General features: G+C 43.8%; 1 protein-coding gene across 2 annotated transcripts in view; it reads left to right on the forward strand.

The window, feature by feature from the left end:
• Positions 1 to 260: 260 nt before the first annotated feature.
• LRP6 (LDL receptor related protein 6) overlaps positions 261 to 17,039 on the forward strand; it is a 191,193-nt gene continuing 174,414 nt past the window's right edge. For both annotated transcript variants that reach the window (XM_075003269.1, XM_075003277.1), the window contains exons 1-2: positions 261 to 574; positions 15,366 to 15,759. In XM_075003269.1, coding sequence (XP_074859370.1) covers positions 520 to 574; positions 15,366 to 15,759 — 449 coding nt within the window. In that variant the 5' untranslated portion in view covers positions 261 to 519. The remainder of the gene's footprint in view (positions 575 to 15,365; positions 15,760 to 17,039) is intronic.

Consider the following 17,039-nt stretch of genomic DNA (forward strand, 5'->3'; position numbering starts at 1 on the left):
CGGCTGGAATCTCCCACTGCGCGCGCCGCGCTCTGGCGACGCTGCCGCCTGCGCAGAGCGCCCCCGCCCTCGCGCGCGGACGTCCGTGGCGCGCGCCCGCCTAGGTGGGGACGGGGTTTGGGGTAGGTGCCGGGGGAGGGCGCTGCAGCGGGCGGGGCCGGCAGGGGGCGGAGGCTGAGGCGGCTGCTGCTGCTGCTGCTGCTGCTGACGGGGAGGGGAGGGGAGGGGAGGAGACGAGAGGAGGGGGGCGTGTATCCCTGCGCCGCCGCTGTGCGGGGCAGAGGCGGCGGCTGGCCGGGAGGGAGTTGGATGGGGGAGCGGCCGCCGCCTGCGCACGGCGGCATGGAGGGGCGCGCCCGCTCGGCTGGGGCACCGGGGCCGGGCGCCTGCTAGAGCCCGACAGTGCGCGGGGGGCGCTGCCGCTGCTCCCCCCGCCGGGAAGTATGCCCTGGCGCTGCTGCGCGCCGCCGCCGCCGGCCGCGCCGCCGCCCCCCCGCCGGTGAGCCAGCTCGAGGGAAGATGGGGCCCGTGCTGCGGAGCCTGCTTCTCTGCGGCTGCTGCGCCCTCCTGCGAGGTGAGCCGGGTTCGGGGGTCGGCGGCGCTGTTCTGGGCGGGGGGAGGGGCTGAGCGTGGCCGCCGGGGCGAGGGGCCCCGGGGAAGGGGCAGCGCGCGGTGCAGTGCTATGGAGCCAGCCTTTCTCTCGCAACTAACTTCCCGCAGCGCCGCTGGCGAGCCCCCGTGGGGCCTGGTTGAGGGGGAGGGAGACTGCAAGGCGCGCTCTCTTGCACCCCCAGCCTCTTTTAGAGGGGGGTCACCTGGTGAGGAATAGTCCCCTGGATTTCTGTGCGGGGAGGTGGGTGGCTGTAGTTATTTCTGTGGGTCCTGCGTGCTCAGGAGCCCTCTTACTCACATGTTTGTTTTGTTTTTGCAAACTTAAAAAAATAAGCTCGGGGTTTGCAATCCTTATTGCACATTCATCCAGCGTGCAAGGCGGGGGAGGGGGACAGCCTCTGGGAGATGTTGCAGCGAGCAGACCATTAAATAAACATTGTGGTGGGTTGGTGTGGTGGTGATGGTGGTTTTGGTCACCCCCCTGTGCCTCTTCGCTAGGGGAAATGTTTAGAGATAATTCAAGTCCTGTACACTTCGTTGGACACTTGATTTTCTTTTACATGCACCAAAATAAGTGCACAGCTGGTAAGAAGAAAGCACTTCTGATCCCTGTTGGGTCCATTCTGGGACTCAAGAGAAGTTTGTGTTTTTAGAGGGCTGTTTGTAAATAAAAACAAAGTTGATATATTTAGCTAATAATCAGCATCAATTGAGAATGTGTTTTCCAAATAAGGGATTCAAAATAAATAACTGCCAAATGGCATTCATCGTTTACTATAAAATAAAATTTACTTTTCCTTCAATTTTCTGTATTGTGGAGAACAAAAAGATAACTGAAGGTTTTGTGGATTTCAGATATAATTACAGTATGCATTTCTACTTCTTTAAATTTTTTTTTGGGGGGAAGAGACCTTTGTTTAAATTGATCACGTTACTGTTTTTCCATAGTTAACAAGGGGAGGGATTCTTTGTATCAGAAAAAAGCAATCTCATTCTAATTTAAAACTTGGCTTGCAACCATTAATTTGTTTTGATGGGTGCTTGGAGGAAGGAGACTTGCAATGGAGGAAGAGATTGAGAGCCAGTTGCTCACTGCTCGGTAAGAGAGAGATTTCCATCAACTCCTCTATCCATGCATCTGTTTGCCATATTGTATCTTGTTGGAGAAATGTAAGTATACTTATGTGAATGGGCGCTATAACCCTTTGTACCCCACTTATGGTAGTATATTTACTTCTGAGTAACTAGATCTTAGGCATAGGGGAAAATAACGTATTCAGAGCTGTACGCTTTATAACTATACGTTTTCTTAGTAAAAACTTGTCTAACACTGTAATTGTTGCCTTAAACCGGATACTTTTTTTTTCCTCTTAAGTTGCAATTGGAGCAAGAGTGCACAAGTCAGTGGGATATTGGCACCATGACTGTCATTTTTCCAAATCAGTCAGCTCTGAGTTATATTCTTTGCAAGTCTTCACAGACACAATGATGCTTTGTAGGAAACTTTGAAAGATTCTGTTTATAAACCTTTCTGGATTGTCATTTTTCCCCCTCTTCCCTTTATCTTTTGCAGAAATATTTGCATGAAAACAGCATCTTTGTTTCTTTAGAATTCATCTGCTCCTGCTGCTTGTTTTCTTCACTTGAAATCATAATCTTCTCTCTGTAATGTTACAGTAATTTCCGTGGCAGTTAATTGTTATGTCAGGTAGGAGTAAGCAGAAGGAGCAGCTGAACTCTGAAGTGACAAAGATGTTGTTTTTTTTATGCATGTGTCTTTTGTAATAAAGAATGTGCATGATATCCAAGGAGAATTGGTTCTTAAGAGAATGTGTTAAATTTTCAGGTGTCAGCGGCCCTTTAATGAGGCAAGGGTGGCAGTTCCCACAAATAATATTTTCAGAAGTAAACTGTATTTTTACATGAGTAAAGGTGAAGATTTTTGTGCATATTATTACTTCTTGGCTGGTGAATTAGGTTCTGCGAAGGGTGCCAAGTGGACACTGCTGGAGACTGAAGCCTCTCCTGTATATGTGATAATGCAACTGGAATACATTCTTATTTTTTCATGTGAATGTGCTGCATTCTGTCTTCTAACAGTGGCATCTAAACAGGGATGCCAGTTTTGATGCTAATATTTCATTTGTATACCTGTCTGTGATAGACTGAGCAGAAACCATTCCCGTAGCACAAAAGATTACCCAATAGCCATGTGAAAGTAGGAATTTTTGGTCATTTGTTAGCCTTGGCTGGATTAACACTAATAATGGTTAAATGCAATATCCAGTTAATTAGTAAACTATACATTTATGTTTGTGCACATTTGTCACAACATTGCTAGACAGAAGTCTGTCTATACTCTATTTAGAACTAGAAGTGTTACTTATTGTTGCCTGGGTCCTCAACTCAATTTTTGTTTTTATTCATTTAAATCATTTGCTGTGGGGTGAGGCTGGGTCTGATGGGTTCAGTACGCACTCTGGGGAGGGGGGAGTGAGAGAGGACTACCCCAGACTTTTCTCACTGCAGCAGCTTGGTGTCAAGTGAGAAGCATCTCTCTGTGGTTGCTGCAGCTTGACTGGGTACAGCTGCAGGAGTGGTTCATTTCTTCCTCCTCCCACCTCATGAGGGGCAGCTCCAAGTTTGTCTGCGCCCTGTGCTCCTGAGCCAGAGTGAGGAATGCTGTAAACTGTGAACTTCCCCTCACTGCCTGATAAAGAACAGCTAGAGGTGTTCCCATGCATATCGTAGGGGTGGGTGTTTCAGCCCCCCACTGTCCCTAAAGGGTAACTGGGAGATGGGAGGGTTGGAGCTGGGATAATCCTCAGTAGGAGAGGGGATGCGTTGAGACAGCCCTTTTCACTTGCCTGATGATTCTGTCTTTTCACTGTATGGTTTAATGAGAAGCAATCCCATTTCAGGCACCTCCTGTTTTCCTCGCGCAACCATTCCTTACCTTGCTTTCAGTTGCGATCAGAATGTGGTGGTCCCAGCTCTTGCCATTTAGAGGAGTTCTTGAACAGACAGGCTCACAGAGAAACACCCTCAAGAATATAGTAGATGAGTTCTTGAGGGAGTGGAAATGTCTGTTGGGTCATTGTATTTTGGCAAACTCCTAAGATGCTGGAAAGGTTTGTGCTTTAAAAAAAAAAAAGTGCAGTGGTACCATTTTGTAAAAAACTCCTGTGTTTTTTTTTGTTTTTTTTTGTTTTTTTAATTTAGAAAGTCTAAATGGTACCAGGCTCCTCCCTAGGTTAGCAGAGATGAAAGGTGCTGCTCAGCCTGCATGCTTTAATACCAGGGAGCACCGATGGGGGAAGAAGCATACCCTGTTCTATTCTCATACACCTGTGTGAGGTCTTACAGCAGCAGTTAAGACTATCAATGAGAGCTCCATTGAGTCTTCAGGTAAAGGGTTTCTGGACATCAGACCTTAGAGAATCCTCCAAGTTATCACAGTACATCCCCCACCATCCCTCAATCCCTGTACATATAAACGGTATCCCATTTTTAGTTGCCTCTCTTTCATTCCTCAGAGATCAGTCTAGCATTTTTGCATGCCCTATTTTCTATTTGGTTTGTCTTTGTCATTGCCGTATTTCAGCTGACAGCTTCCTGAAACCAGCACGATCTATGGTTTTGCAAATGCCATTATTAATATGGTCGTTTCTGCAGTTATATCTGCACTTATATCCATCATTATCAAATGGCTGCTTGAAGATTTTTGTTTTTAAATAAAGTATTAGGAAGGCAGTGGTGTAGTTTAATGTGGGGGGGAGTAAAGCATTCTGGCAAGGTGTCTTTAAATATGATAGTCCAGTATTTTTTTTATAAAGTTGTGATTTTTTTTTTTTTAGTAGTTCACAAAGGTGATGCATTACTTGTTCCTGTAAAACAATTCCACAGAAGAACTTCTTGGAATCATGGTATCTTACAGAAATATTGTCCAGAGTTATGTGAATTACCAGGTTTCCCTCCTCCCTTACCTCCCAGTAAGTGGTCTCTGCTATTCACTTGTTAAGTTTTAGTTGGAAGTGTGAATTTAAGTGTAGGAATAGCAGGTTGGGCTTGAGGGAAGTGAGTGTGTGTGGGAGGGCACGAGGGTTGCAGTTGTCTACATTTTTCAGAAAGGAGATATCAGCTCAGTCAGGAAGTTCCTCTGCATGATTTCCTACTTGAGTGCCTCTGGGAATCCGAGAATTTCCACTCTTTGCAACAGGTATTTCCACCCTTATCATAATATTGGAGCCAAGATGTGCCTGCTTCAAGCAGTCCACCTCTGTGCACTCATTGTTGTACTACTTGAAGTCAAGTAGTGTACAGTACACTCTGCGTGTGTGTGTGTGTGTGTGTTTGGGAGACAGACACTCATCTCCTGATCTGTCACTCTCTGTTTTCTCTGGCAGCGGGTCTTCCGGGGACAAAGAGGACAGTGTTGAAATCTGAATATTTATCCTCATTGGCTCCCTGGCAAATGTGAATAATGTGGGTTTGCCTACTGATAGGTTGTTCTCCAAGACAGTTCAGTTTCTCACACATGGGAAAGATGATTTTGGAGTGGCACTGGAAATTCAGTTGTTACCTCAGCTCTATTGTACAGGACCAATCCCAATTTGGCAGGCTGTCTTAACCTTCTGGTGTAGAAGTGTGCTGCCCATGAACAAACTGGTAATTCTAGGTCACAGCAGGGGACCCTTATCAGCACTGGGCCAGTTTAAATGATTCCATGAGTCTGACTCTCAAACTGCTAAATTCTATGCTACCATCCATAGCACATTGGGGCATGCTTTAATACCCACCTCTTGATTCAAATAAAAATACTGGTAAGGGATTTCCTGTAACCACAGAAGTTTACTGGCCCCCCAAGCCCCACTGCCCCCGGGATGTCTGATTCAGGGTGCTTACTGGAAATGAAAGCTGCCGCTCTGATGATGGCTTGCTGTTAACATCAGGCGCAGACTATATATATTTTTTTTTAATCTAAGGCCCAGCTAAGCCAGTTTTCCCAGCCATTGACCTAATGCTTGCTGCACAAGCTGGATGGCTGTTGTGTGAAGGACACAAGGCTTTGTACATGTGGCATGGTTGATAGTCCAGTTGTGTCACATGATAGTTATTCTTTTGTGCCAATTGTAGATAAATATTTTTGGGATTTTCTCTGTTTTTTATCTTGCTATTACTTGCTATTATAGCCTTTTCTCTCCTTAATAACTACTGTTCATACAACCTACTCCACATAGTGGGCAGTTTAACCAGAGTTGCACAGTTATTTGCCAGTATAAATGAAGATGTAGTGTAGTTCAGTGAAAGTACGGTTTTCCAGGTGTAGAAAGGGGGAAACCATTGCTCCTACAATTATATAAATGCTGGATGATGATTACCCTAAAAATTAAAGAGCTTTCTTCCTATTTATACTTGGAGGCAAATTCATACACTCATAAAGATTTAATTTAACTGTCCAAATGTTCTTGTGGTTTATAAATATTTATAGAGAGGAATCAGTGTGAGAAGATTAGCTATTTGCTCCAAGTGGGCAGGGCTAAGTTTGACTAAAATGGTGGTATTTGCATTAGAAATTAGCTTGTCATTGTTTTCTCCTTTCTGTTATGACCTTGTGGGTGTTGCATACTAAAATTTGTTTTCTGTGGTGATTAATTAGCTATTGTTTAAAATATAAGGCTGTGCGTTTCAAGTCAGTTGGCAGGACCTCTAAACAACTTTGAAAAGAGTCATACCTACAGATCTGAGGGTAAATGGGGAATGTTGCCATATTCCTGTACTGGATTATCCCATTTAAACTGTAGTTTAGTTAGAGATATTTTTGGTTAAACTTTCTGTAGTTTTGGAGGATGTCATCAGAGTTTTACTATTATTTTGATATTTAGTGGCTCTTGGTGTGCTAATAATGAATTCTTTTAAATATGGATGTATGAAAAATGGTTACTTCTACGAAGATTTTTGTTGTTACGTGATTGTTACCCAAATCAACCTACTTTTGTATTACAGTGCAGTCATTGTTACAAATGACACTATTGTTTTAATTCTGGTTTGTTAAAACTGTATGTTAGCCCTATGTGTCAGTTTTGAAACTAAATCATCTCTGAGAAAAGAGAGAAGTGAAATCTAGTCTTAATCAACTAACTGCATGACTAAGTCTTGTTTCTAGTAATTCTATTGCTTAGTCAAACTATTTTTTTCCCACTATTCAAATAGAAGTGTGAATTAATAAAAGGAAACTTAATTTTCCCTTTCAGCCTCTTCCTCTTACTGCCTTCTGCCCATTACAAAAAAAAAAGGTGGGAGAATTTGCTTCATATGCTTTTCTTCAGTTGTTATACTTTGATTGCTCTCCAGAAACAAACATTTTCCCCAGCTGCCCTCAGTTGTCGAATATACAAAAAGCTCAGAGGGGCTGTAATGTATTTGCTGTTGTCTTGGCTATGGTTAGCCGAATAATGGAAACTGACTGCATGTAAAAGGTTAAAAAAACCCTTCAGATTATTCTGTATTTGAGCTTCTCTTGTTTCTCTGTGTAGGTAGTTCAGCAAATAAAATAATTAGTTCAGTGGTTAGAACATTGGTCTTATAAACCCAGGTATGTGAATTCAGTCCTTGAGGGGGCATTTCAAGAGTCCGGGGCAGGTTTGATTTTTAAAAACAAAAACCTGCCAGGGTAGTGATAGATTCTGCCTTGAGTTCAGGGGACTGGACTTGACATCTCAAGGTCCCTTCCAGCTCTGAGAGAAATGTATATACCTCCATGTTTATAAATCCAAAAATCCTCATGTGCAATAGTGAGTTAATTGAGAAAATAATGTATTCAATAAAGGAATAGAGCACATGGTTTAATTGGAAAGCATTATATTCACTTTATTATGTACATGTGGAAACATAGTGATGTTATAATGAGGGAGCAATTTAACTGAAGCTTAGTAAATCATACTGTATAATAAGAAACAGCAAAGCTTGTAAAGAGATGCACCGTAAACCCTTCAGATGCGCAATTTTGAGTTGCCCTTAACTTGAGTTAACACAAGTTAAGCGCAACTCAAAATCCTGCTCTCCCCAGCCCTGGTTCCACTCCCCCACCCCCAGCCCTGCGCAATCCCAGCTCACCACCTCTATGGCTCTGGTTCAACTCCACCCTGGCTCACCACCCCCATGTCTGGCTGTGGTTCATACCCCCTGTGCATGGCTCCATCTCAGTTCCACCCTCCCGGCCCCCTGAAGCCCTAACCTACCACAGTTTTAACCCCCCTGTCCCCCTCATACTGCCCAACCCACTGCCAGGCTTACCCTACCCCCCGACCCCAGGACTTACCTTTCTAAAGGAGCTCCAGGTGCTCCTGCTGCTTCCCTGGCTGCAGAACATGGGTTCCGCTGTGGGGGGGAAAAAAACCACTCCCAGACTTAGGTGAAATTCGAGTTATGCGATGGTGTGTGGGAATGCAACCCTTGCATAAATTGAGGCACTGCTGTACTATGTAAAACCTTTCAGAACTCAGTTTTAACTGTAGTGATTTAATCTGAAAAGAGGCATATGGGAGTATGTGTATTATAAATCTTTCTATATATATATTTTTATCTAAACCTACTAAAACAATTTTCTGTTAATTTTTTAAAAAAGCTTGTCACGTGTAAGCTGATTTGTATGTGTGCACTGGAAATACAGTTGTCCCTCTAATGCGTTGCTTGATCAATAACTTAAAAGCTTCTGATAACTGCTAAAGTAGATTCCACTTCCAAAACACGTATCTGTTCATTTGGAGTAGAAATTCCATTCCCTATGTTCAACCCATAGCAAATTAAATGTTTTTGAAGCACTGAAATTTAATTTTGGGCTGGGAATTTATAGTTCTGAGTTACTGAAAGTCAGTTTTAAAACTGAACTACATACATTTTTTGACAATGTTTTGTTAATTTACATTCCCATCTGATGTGAACTTCAGCCTCTCAGCAAGTTGTCAAAGGTCCACGTTGCACCAAAAATATTTACATTCTCAGCATTCAGTGCGGTACATGAGCCAACAAAAGGAGTTCTGCACTAAGTTTACGTGGGAAGTATACTGAAATGAAGTAACTTGGGGTCATTGGAGATTGAGACTTTGTTTTTGTCACTGTTGAAGAGAGTGCTGAATTGCAGAGAAGTGAGGATGATAATGACAGCATGCTGTTCATAGAAGTTTTTTTTTCTTCAGCAAAAGTCAGTTGCAGTCTTGTCCCTCCCAGTTTGTCTTGTGGTGGTCCAGTCTGTGCTCTGAAGTTAGTGACATCTTCCCTTATGGTGATTGTTAGGAGAATAGCCACACAGCTGGGTCAGGCATCTTAACTTCCAAATTTGTAGCATCTGCTGACAGTGTCTCAGGAATGTGAAGGAAAAAGGAAATCACGTAGTTTCTTCTTTGCACTTGTGAAGGCCAACTAAAGTTTTCTAACATGTCCACCCATAGCGTTTAGGCTAAGGCATGCCAGGATAAGCCATTGAAAGTGTCAGCAAAGGGAGATGGCTAAAAATTGAGGGAGGCTTGCAGTTTTGTTCTGGTTCAAACCTTGTAAGCATTTCCCCTTCACATCACCATGAAAGAGGAATTAATGGTAAGGGAAGTCCATATCCTCACAGGGCAGTATTTAGAAAAAGAAATTCATTGGCAGGCATTTAGTGAAATGCATTGCTTTCAGAGCTTTGTGAAGGATGAGGTGTGGGTTTTCAGTCACTTCTTGCTGGCAGAAAGCTAATGTAGGTAACAGTGAAGCCATAAGGCAGTAAGTGCTCTGATTTGCATTGATGTCATCGGACCACTGTTTTTACCAGTCATCAGATGGCTCCAGACAGGCAGATGGCAAAACACTGTGCCTATTAAATGTAGACATCTGTGACTATGTACTGTAATATCAGAAACACTGTTACACATTTTACACATTGGCTAAAGCAAGCGTTCAATGGAACTATCAGAAACATACCTTACAAGTAATCCAAGCATGTATGTCGTGCGCCTTATCAAGTTGAATTGCTAAGTAGTTGCTGCTGTGTCTGAGTTCTGGCTATGTCTGTACTAGAGCATAAAGTTGACTTTACGGCGCTTAGCTCGATTTCACATTGCAACTGTCTCCACTGTAAATATCATTTGGTCAAAGTTAAGGAGCACTAAGGTCAATGTTCTTGCATCAGCCATCCAATGCAGTGTAAAGCCAACTTTGAATTTAAAAGGTCAAATTAATGTTAGTGTGGACAGTGTTACTTTAAATCAACTTTATTGGCCTCCAGATGTATCTCCCAGTGACCAGATTGTGTACTTTGTCTGCTTTCACCTCCAGGCCTGTGTCTGTATGGCCCGGGAGTATAGTGCTACTGTTGGCAGTGCTATGCTAATGAGGTTTCTAAAAATTGCAAATAGTTTTCCATTTGCGTACTTGTGTGGCTAATTAACATAGCCGCACAAGATTTCACTCTCAGCAGAGGGGACTGCCAGCAGTAAAGAAGCTGTGTGGCTGTGCTTCTGCTGGCTAACCTCCTCTCTGTTGCCAGTCCCTTATCCCTGAATTTAGCCTAGTGAGTATGCAAATGGAAAACCCTTTGCAATTTCTAGAAACCTCATTCATGTAGTGCTGCTGGCAGCAGTGCTATGTTCCAGGGCCATGTAGACATGGCCCAGGTATTCAGGAAGTAGGAAACAGGAAGCCCAGGCATTTTGAATTAATTTCTTTATGATCAGCATGGTAATCCCAAGTAGCCATGAAAGAGAGCACCAGCATGGAGCCATCAGAAGAGCCAGGGGTCTCATTTTGGCTGGTGGGATAGCTCCTACCCCACCACACCCTGTGGCAGGTGGGTTTTGGGGGTGGGGGATCATGGTTGCAGACAGCAGCATGTCCTGCCCTGTGCAGAGCAAAGGCTGTCTCCCTGAATAGGATTTAGCAGGAGAAGCTGAGAAACTTCTTTTCTGTGCTTCACATTTGTACTGGGCAGCCCCTTTCCCTCACAGGTTCCATGTGGCTGGCAGGCTAAGCCCTGTCCCACCACACCATGTGCCAGCTGCGCCGTGTGGACCATTCTTCCAGACAGCAGAATGTCCTAGTCTTTGTGAGGTGAAGGCTTCTGTGTGTCACATTTTCCAGGGACTCACCAAGCACCAGGACTTGGTTCCCTTGGTGGCAAAATTTTCAGGGGCTGGGTGGCCCCTGTGAGTTAACATGTGCTTGGGGTAGGGGTGGAGGTGGAGGGAATGGCTAATAAGAAATCAGGTGATTGCACCACATCAACAGGAGGCTCAGCTGACGGCTACCAGCTGAGCTTAGTTGAGCTGCTCCCCTCCCCCGCATGGCACACTGCTCCATTTTTCCCCATAATGCACCAACAAAAAATGCAGAATGCTGTGGGGCTGAGGGAACTGTGGAATAGTGTGACACGTCCCGAGACGCCCAGCCCCTTGGCCTAGGGCGGGCGGCAGCAAAAAGGGGTTAGAGCACCAGCCCGTACTCAGTTCGGGTGGTCAGCGGCTCGCCGCTACAACACCATACAGGCCCCAGCCCTCAACCTAGGGCGGGGCCGCAGTTCACAAGAGTAGTATAGTTCTGGGCCCAGCCCTCAGTCCAGGGCATGGCAGCAGTTCATAGGTAATAGTACCGTTCTAGGCCTGGTCCTCAGTTCAGGGTAGGGCAGCAGTCCCCAAGTACTAGCACAGTTCTGGGCCCAGCCCTCAGTTTGGGGCGGGGCAGCAACACAAGGTATAACCACAGGCCCAGTCCTCAGTTTGGGGCAGGGCAGCAACCCAAGGGTTTAAACACAAGCCCAGCCCTCAGTTTGGGGCGGGGCAGCAGCACAAGGGGTTTAAACACAGGCCCAGCACAGGCTGGCCCTATCAAGGAGGTGGGTAGGGGGTCGCAGGCCCTCCCACTCCACTGCGACCCGGCCCGGGGCCCTGGGGGTCGCTCACACGCCACCCTGGCAGTGGGGATCCAGACCGCAACACACTGCCATTGGTTCGTGAGCGTCGTTCCCCTGGCCACTTCCTACCTCACCCTCTGCTGGCGGAAGGTCCCAGTCCATCTGGTTGAGGGGTCCCCCTAGGTCGGTCTCCTCCGGGTCATCCACCTTCGGGGGCTCCGGCCAATCGTCCATAACAATGTCGTTAGGGTAGTTGGGCGGCGGCAATACAGGAGACGCAGGGCGGTCCTGGGTCTGAGTGCTGTAAGGATCCGCCAGGACTCTGGGGCAGCCCGCTCCCGGGGCCTCTTCCAAGGCGGGGGGGTCTCCGCCGGCGGGAAGGTCCTGGTAGGTCTGGGAAGTCCGGGTAGTCTCCTTGGGGCATATGGACCCGGGATTGCTTGGAGCCTCTGGGGGCCTGCTCCTCCGGCCTGACCGGGCGGCCGCAGGCCCTCTCCCTTTGGTTCCGGGGAGCTCGTGCAGGCACGTCCTCCCTGCCCGGAGGCCCAGGCCCAAATGGGTCCTGAGTCCTGCCTTTGGCTCTTCTAGCCCTTGGCCCCACCCTCTGAGGGGCGGGCCTCTGGTCTCCTGGCTCTGGCCCCGCCCACCAGGGCCTCTGCATAGCCTCCCCTGCCTCCGGGTCTGCAGGAGGCCATACTGACTCACTACAAATAGGTTCCCACATTGCACTTCTGCAAGTCAAACTTTGGTGATTTAGTGGGGATGCACTAAGTCAACTTTGTGGGGAGGTCCAATACTCAACTTCGACTTTATAAAACCCAGTGTTACAAAGTCAACTTTAATAAAGTCAACTTTATTTTGTAGAGTAGACCCAGTCTCTGAAAGAAGTTCCTCTTGGACATCTTCCACTATGTCTCCAATAAAGCCACAGCATGGTGTTACTTGAATAGAGGCATGCTTTTCAGTGCAATAGCTTCTTTAGAGCTGATATCCCTTTAAAAAACAAATTCTATGTCAGTTACAATGGAAAGATGAATTTTTGCAATAGTTTTCTGCTGTCTAATTCAAATGGGTACCGTGTAAGATGCTTGAAGAGTATTTGCAGTTGATGCTGTCAGCTTGAGTAACCAGGTCTTGTTCATTTAATCAAAGCTTCAGGTTTACTCGGGTGTTGTGGGGGAGCCCTCATATTTATTTGCTTTTGGATGCTTGGTTTTTCTAAATGTCACAACAACTTGGAAGGTTTAATACTCTCATCAGCCAGCCCTTCTGAATGCACGATCAGCCTATGTAGAACTGTGTCATGCTGGTAGTTAAATTTCATCTGAAATGTAAATCAGGATAATTTATATCATTTTGTGAAAAGGACATTTTTCTCAATCATTCCTCAGCCTGAACTGAGCTCCCACAAAGACCGAACAACCAATGCAATACAGTTGTGTTAGACTCAGATGTGCCTTCATGATTACCCTTGACATGCCTCATGTTCCAATTCAGTGTATGCAGTGTGCATGTGTACTTTCACTTTTTGTACTTATTGATACAGCTTCTGCTGTTTGTGCCTGTATCTGCCATATTCAAACACAGTTGATATTATGTTATGAGAAACAGTTCTATCTGCTGCACGTTGTTATATTGCACTAGACTGCTCTGTACCAATGGCTGAATTTCTGTTTCTGGCGCTGGTATTGTTTTATAGAAACCCAATTATTTTGCTCGTTCTGGTTTTATCTTCAGAGTTCAAAACTTCTTTAGAAAATGTGTGGCTTTTTTTTTTTGTATGTGACTTCTTCATACCTGTCTAAGCAACTTCAGATTAAAAGTTTGAGAACCCCCTCTTTTAAATAGTTAATATTTTAGACTTTTTGGTGGGAGGGAGGTAGAAAGGTAACAAATTTATTTAAAACAGGGCTCCCCTCTTTCCCTAAAAAGTGTCCTCTATTCTCATAGAAGAACTGTGCCTGCAATAATGTTTTGCTGCAAATAAATAATTTCAGTAGATACAGATGTTAAGTTTCAAATCTGTTGTTAGAAAAGGTACTCCAGTTATATGGCAAGCTAAATGACTGGGTATGAATGAAATCTGCATGGAGTGTGTGTAAAATGAATGTCATAAACAAAATAAACATTTTTTTTAAATTGGAATACTTAAAATTTTGGTTCTTGATGGAGAATGGCACAGAATAAATGTTTTTTGTATTCCGTCCCCACATGGGCTTCTGAAGGATATGGTATGGCAAAATGCAATGAATAGTCTTGAGAGCGCTAAACTTATGAGGCAGGATTTTGAAGTGTGGTTTATATAACAGGTACTTAGATTTCTAGTTTAATTGTAAACGCTTTATATAAGAACTCTTTCTTTTTGGAAACACAGCTACTATCTGCATAAGGAGCTGCACACTTACACAGACACAATGACCATCATCAAACCATGAGTAGTTTTTGATTGCATATATGCAGGCCTCTCTGGTGATATAACAGTTTACTTGGGCTGTAAAGGGAGCTTGCAGGTAATAGGTTAGTCAAGTGTTCCTCAACTTTTTTTTTATAAAGTACCCCTGCTTCCTCCCTTTTCTTTCTTGAAAAATACCTTTAGTACTTACGCTTTTCGGACAGGTTTTTTTTTTCCTACCATTGCAACACATTTGTTTAAACAACTTAATGGTAACTGGTTGGTTGGAAGAAATTCTCTATAGGCAATAAAGTTGTCTTTGTACTTATGATTGTACAAAAAGGATAAATAAAAATAGATGAACATAAAAAAACAATTGTTTTCGTAAAAAAGATTGAGAAACACTGAGTTAATGTACCCTTTGGAAGAGTTCTGAGTACTGCCAGGGGTACTTATACCCTGGTTGAGAACCGCTGGGTTAGTTTGCATTTTTTAAGTCAATAGCAATGATATAATGATATGCATGTGAGTATATATGGAGGGCCAGCCCTCAGTGTCTAGCTAGGTATTTTATATAACATCATTACAATAGTATCTGAGCAACCGCAGAAAAAGTTAGTTGTGTTTTGTGATAGCAGTTCAGAAAGGGATTTCGTTGGGAGCGTGTCTCCTTTTTAAATACTTGTTCTTTCTAACTTTCATTGCCGTATGAATGATGCTAGAACGTTCATGATGCTGTGCAGTACTGATGATTGAGTATAATGAAATGGGTATGTTACTTTAAAATTTCTCTTTCTGGGGTTACTGCCTTTCAGTAGGAGGATTATGGGTTACATAAGAAAGTTATTCTGACCATGCAGAACAAAATATTCAGTAGGCAAACTGGGTATACCCCCCAAAAGACATTTGATCAGATAGGTCAACCATGCCATGGTTTGTTCAGTTAGCAGGGCTACAGAAACTGTGTTCTTGCATTTCCCTGCACTTTGGTACTAATTAACATATTACATGATGTCTTGAATTCCAAGCTGCTTCAGAGTGTACACTTCCAACACTGTTTAAAAAAAAAGAGCCACTTTAGATTGGACAGCTGTAGCAGGTGAGCAGAATGGTGCACGGCACACTTGTCTCAGTTTCACCTTCAGGTTTTGATTAAACCCTGCTTTCCAAAGAAAAGGGGTCCATGTCATCTGCAATGAGTGTATTAAGACCTGTGTTCTTAGAACATCTTATTTGAACTACACACACTGTAGGCTAGTGAGCAGCATGTTAGCGTTTTATCTCCTTTTGAAAGTGCTGAGGGAGTCTTGCTGAGATTTGAAGCTGTAACTTCAGGTTATATGGTTAATTTCCAAAGGCTTCCTTTTGAGTCATTGAATTAGCCCTTTTATGCCATGGCTGTGAAATTACTAATGCCTTAAGTTGTAATAGCCTGACTTACATTAACATGTCATTTTTTTCTCCCCTCCCATAAAGCTTCCCCACTGCTGCTGTATGCAAACCGCCGTGATCTGCGATTGGTGGATGCTGCAAATGGGAAAGAGAATGCTACAATTGTAGTGGGTGGTTTGGAAGATGCAGCTGCCGTGGACTTTGTGTTTGCTCGTGGGTTGATATACTGGAGTGATGTAAGCGAAGAAGCAATTAAACGAACAGAATTTAACAAAACTGGGAGTGTACAGAACGCGGTCATTTCTGGGCTTTTGTCACCTGACGGGTTGGCATGTGATTGGCTGGGAGAGAAACTGTACTGGACGGATTCTGAAACAAATCGGATTGAGGTGTCCAATTTAGATGGCTCTTTGAGAAAAGTTTTATTTTGGCAAGAGTTGGATCAGCCCAGAGCAATAGCCTTAGATCCTGCAAGAGGGTAAGTCTTTGGTTTTATTTTAAAAATCTTTGCACTTTCCTGTTCATTAGTTATTGAAATTGAGTTAACTTGCTTATTAGAAGATCTCAAATTTTGACTTATGCTGTGGCTGTCCTAAACCAGTTTCTGGACCAAGTGACTATCTTGTGTGTCTTTTTTTGCATTTTCTGTGAAATGTGAAGTAATAACCTGCAATATTGCTGATTTGTTTTTGTGCATATGCAAGTTGGCTTGCTGTCTGAACAGCAAAATCTTTTGGGTAATCTACATTAGGAACTAACTTCGAAGATAGGCACTACATCAAAGTAGCCAGCCGAGTGTCTGCACACATTTTCCCTTACTTTGAAGTTAACTTCAAAGTAGGGAGCCCAACTTCGAAGTCCTTACTCCATTCCTGGGAGTGGAATAGTGCCCTACGTTCAAGTTCATCTTCGAAGTAGGGTGTGTGTAGACATTCTACTTTGAAGTTGCTTATTTACTCAGTTATTTTTGTAGTGTAGACACACCCTTTCTGTTTTAAAAAATCAGATGCGCAAGTAAACTGCGTGAGAAGAAACTGTTTTTATTCTAATAGTAGTGCAGGGGTGATCATTCTCTTGGCTCTGATTAACCTGTGAAAACAGGTGCAATTTGTAATATGCTCCATTGCTGCTGTGCTCTTTTTGTCTTTCCTCAATTTTTCTTACCTTACAGGGTAAACATTGTAATAAATGTGGACAAAACCACATTCAGAAAGTTGTTTCAGCTGTTGTGAAAATGTTACAATTAAAGAAAAGAAAACAAAAAACAGTAGAACTGGCTAAGGTTAGGCATAGTACAAGTCTTCATCTTTCGCCTTTTCCTCCTCTGATTTCAGGGCCTTAGTCATGACTTGCAGTATTCTCTGTTTGTTCCATATGAGGGCCTTTCCTAAACAGTGGCCATCAAGCATGCTGAATTCAGAAGTGGTTTTGTGATACAGGTGAAGTTTAGGATAAGACCCTGAAATGCGTGGTTGCTTGTGATAGTCTTTCTAATATTGATGGTGCAGTGACCTAGTGGCCTGCCTTATTTCAACATATGTTTTCTTAAAAAATGAATAGGGTCCATAATTCAGAGCAGCTTGCAAATAGTGTTTCATTTTTATTTGGCTGAGCAAGAAAGTTGACCGGTATCTACAATATTAAGATGACCGACAGAGGATACTTTTATCAACTGTTTCTGTCAACACTTCTCTCAGTTTCAGATGTTTGATGGTATTGTCCGTAGAATACTGAAGAGAAAACTTATATTGCTGATTC

Source organism: Carettochelys insculpta, chromosome 1 (genome assembly GCF_033958435.1).
Source record: "Carettochelys insculpta isolate YL-2023 chromosome 1, ASM3395843v1, whole genome shotgun sequence".
NCBI lineage: Eukaryota > Metazoa > Chordata > Testudines > Carettochelyidae > Carettochelys > Carettochelys insculpta.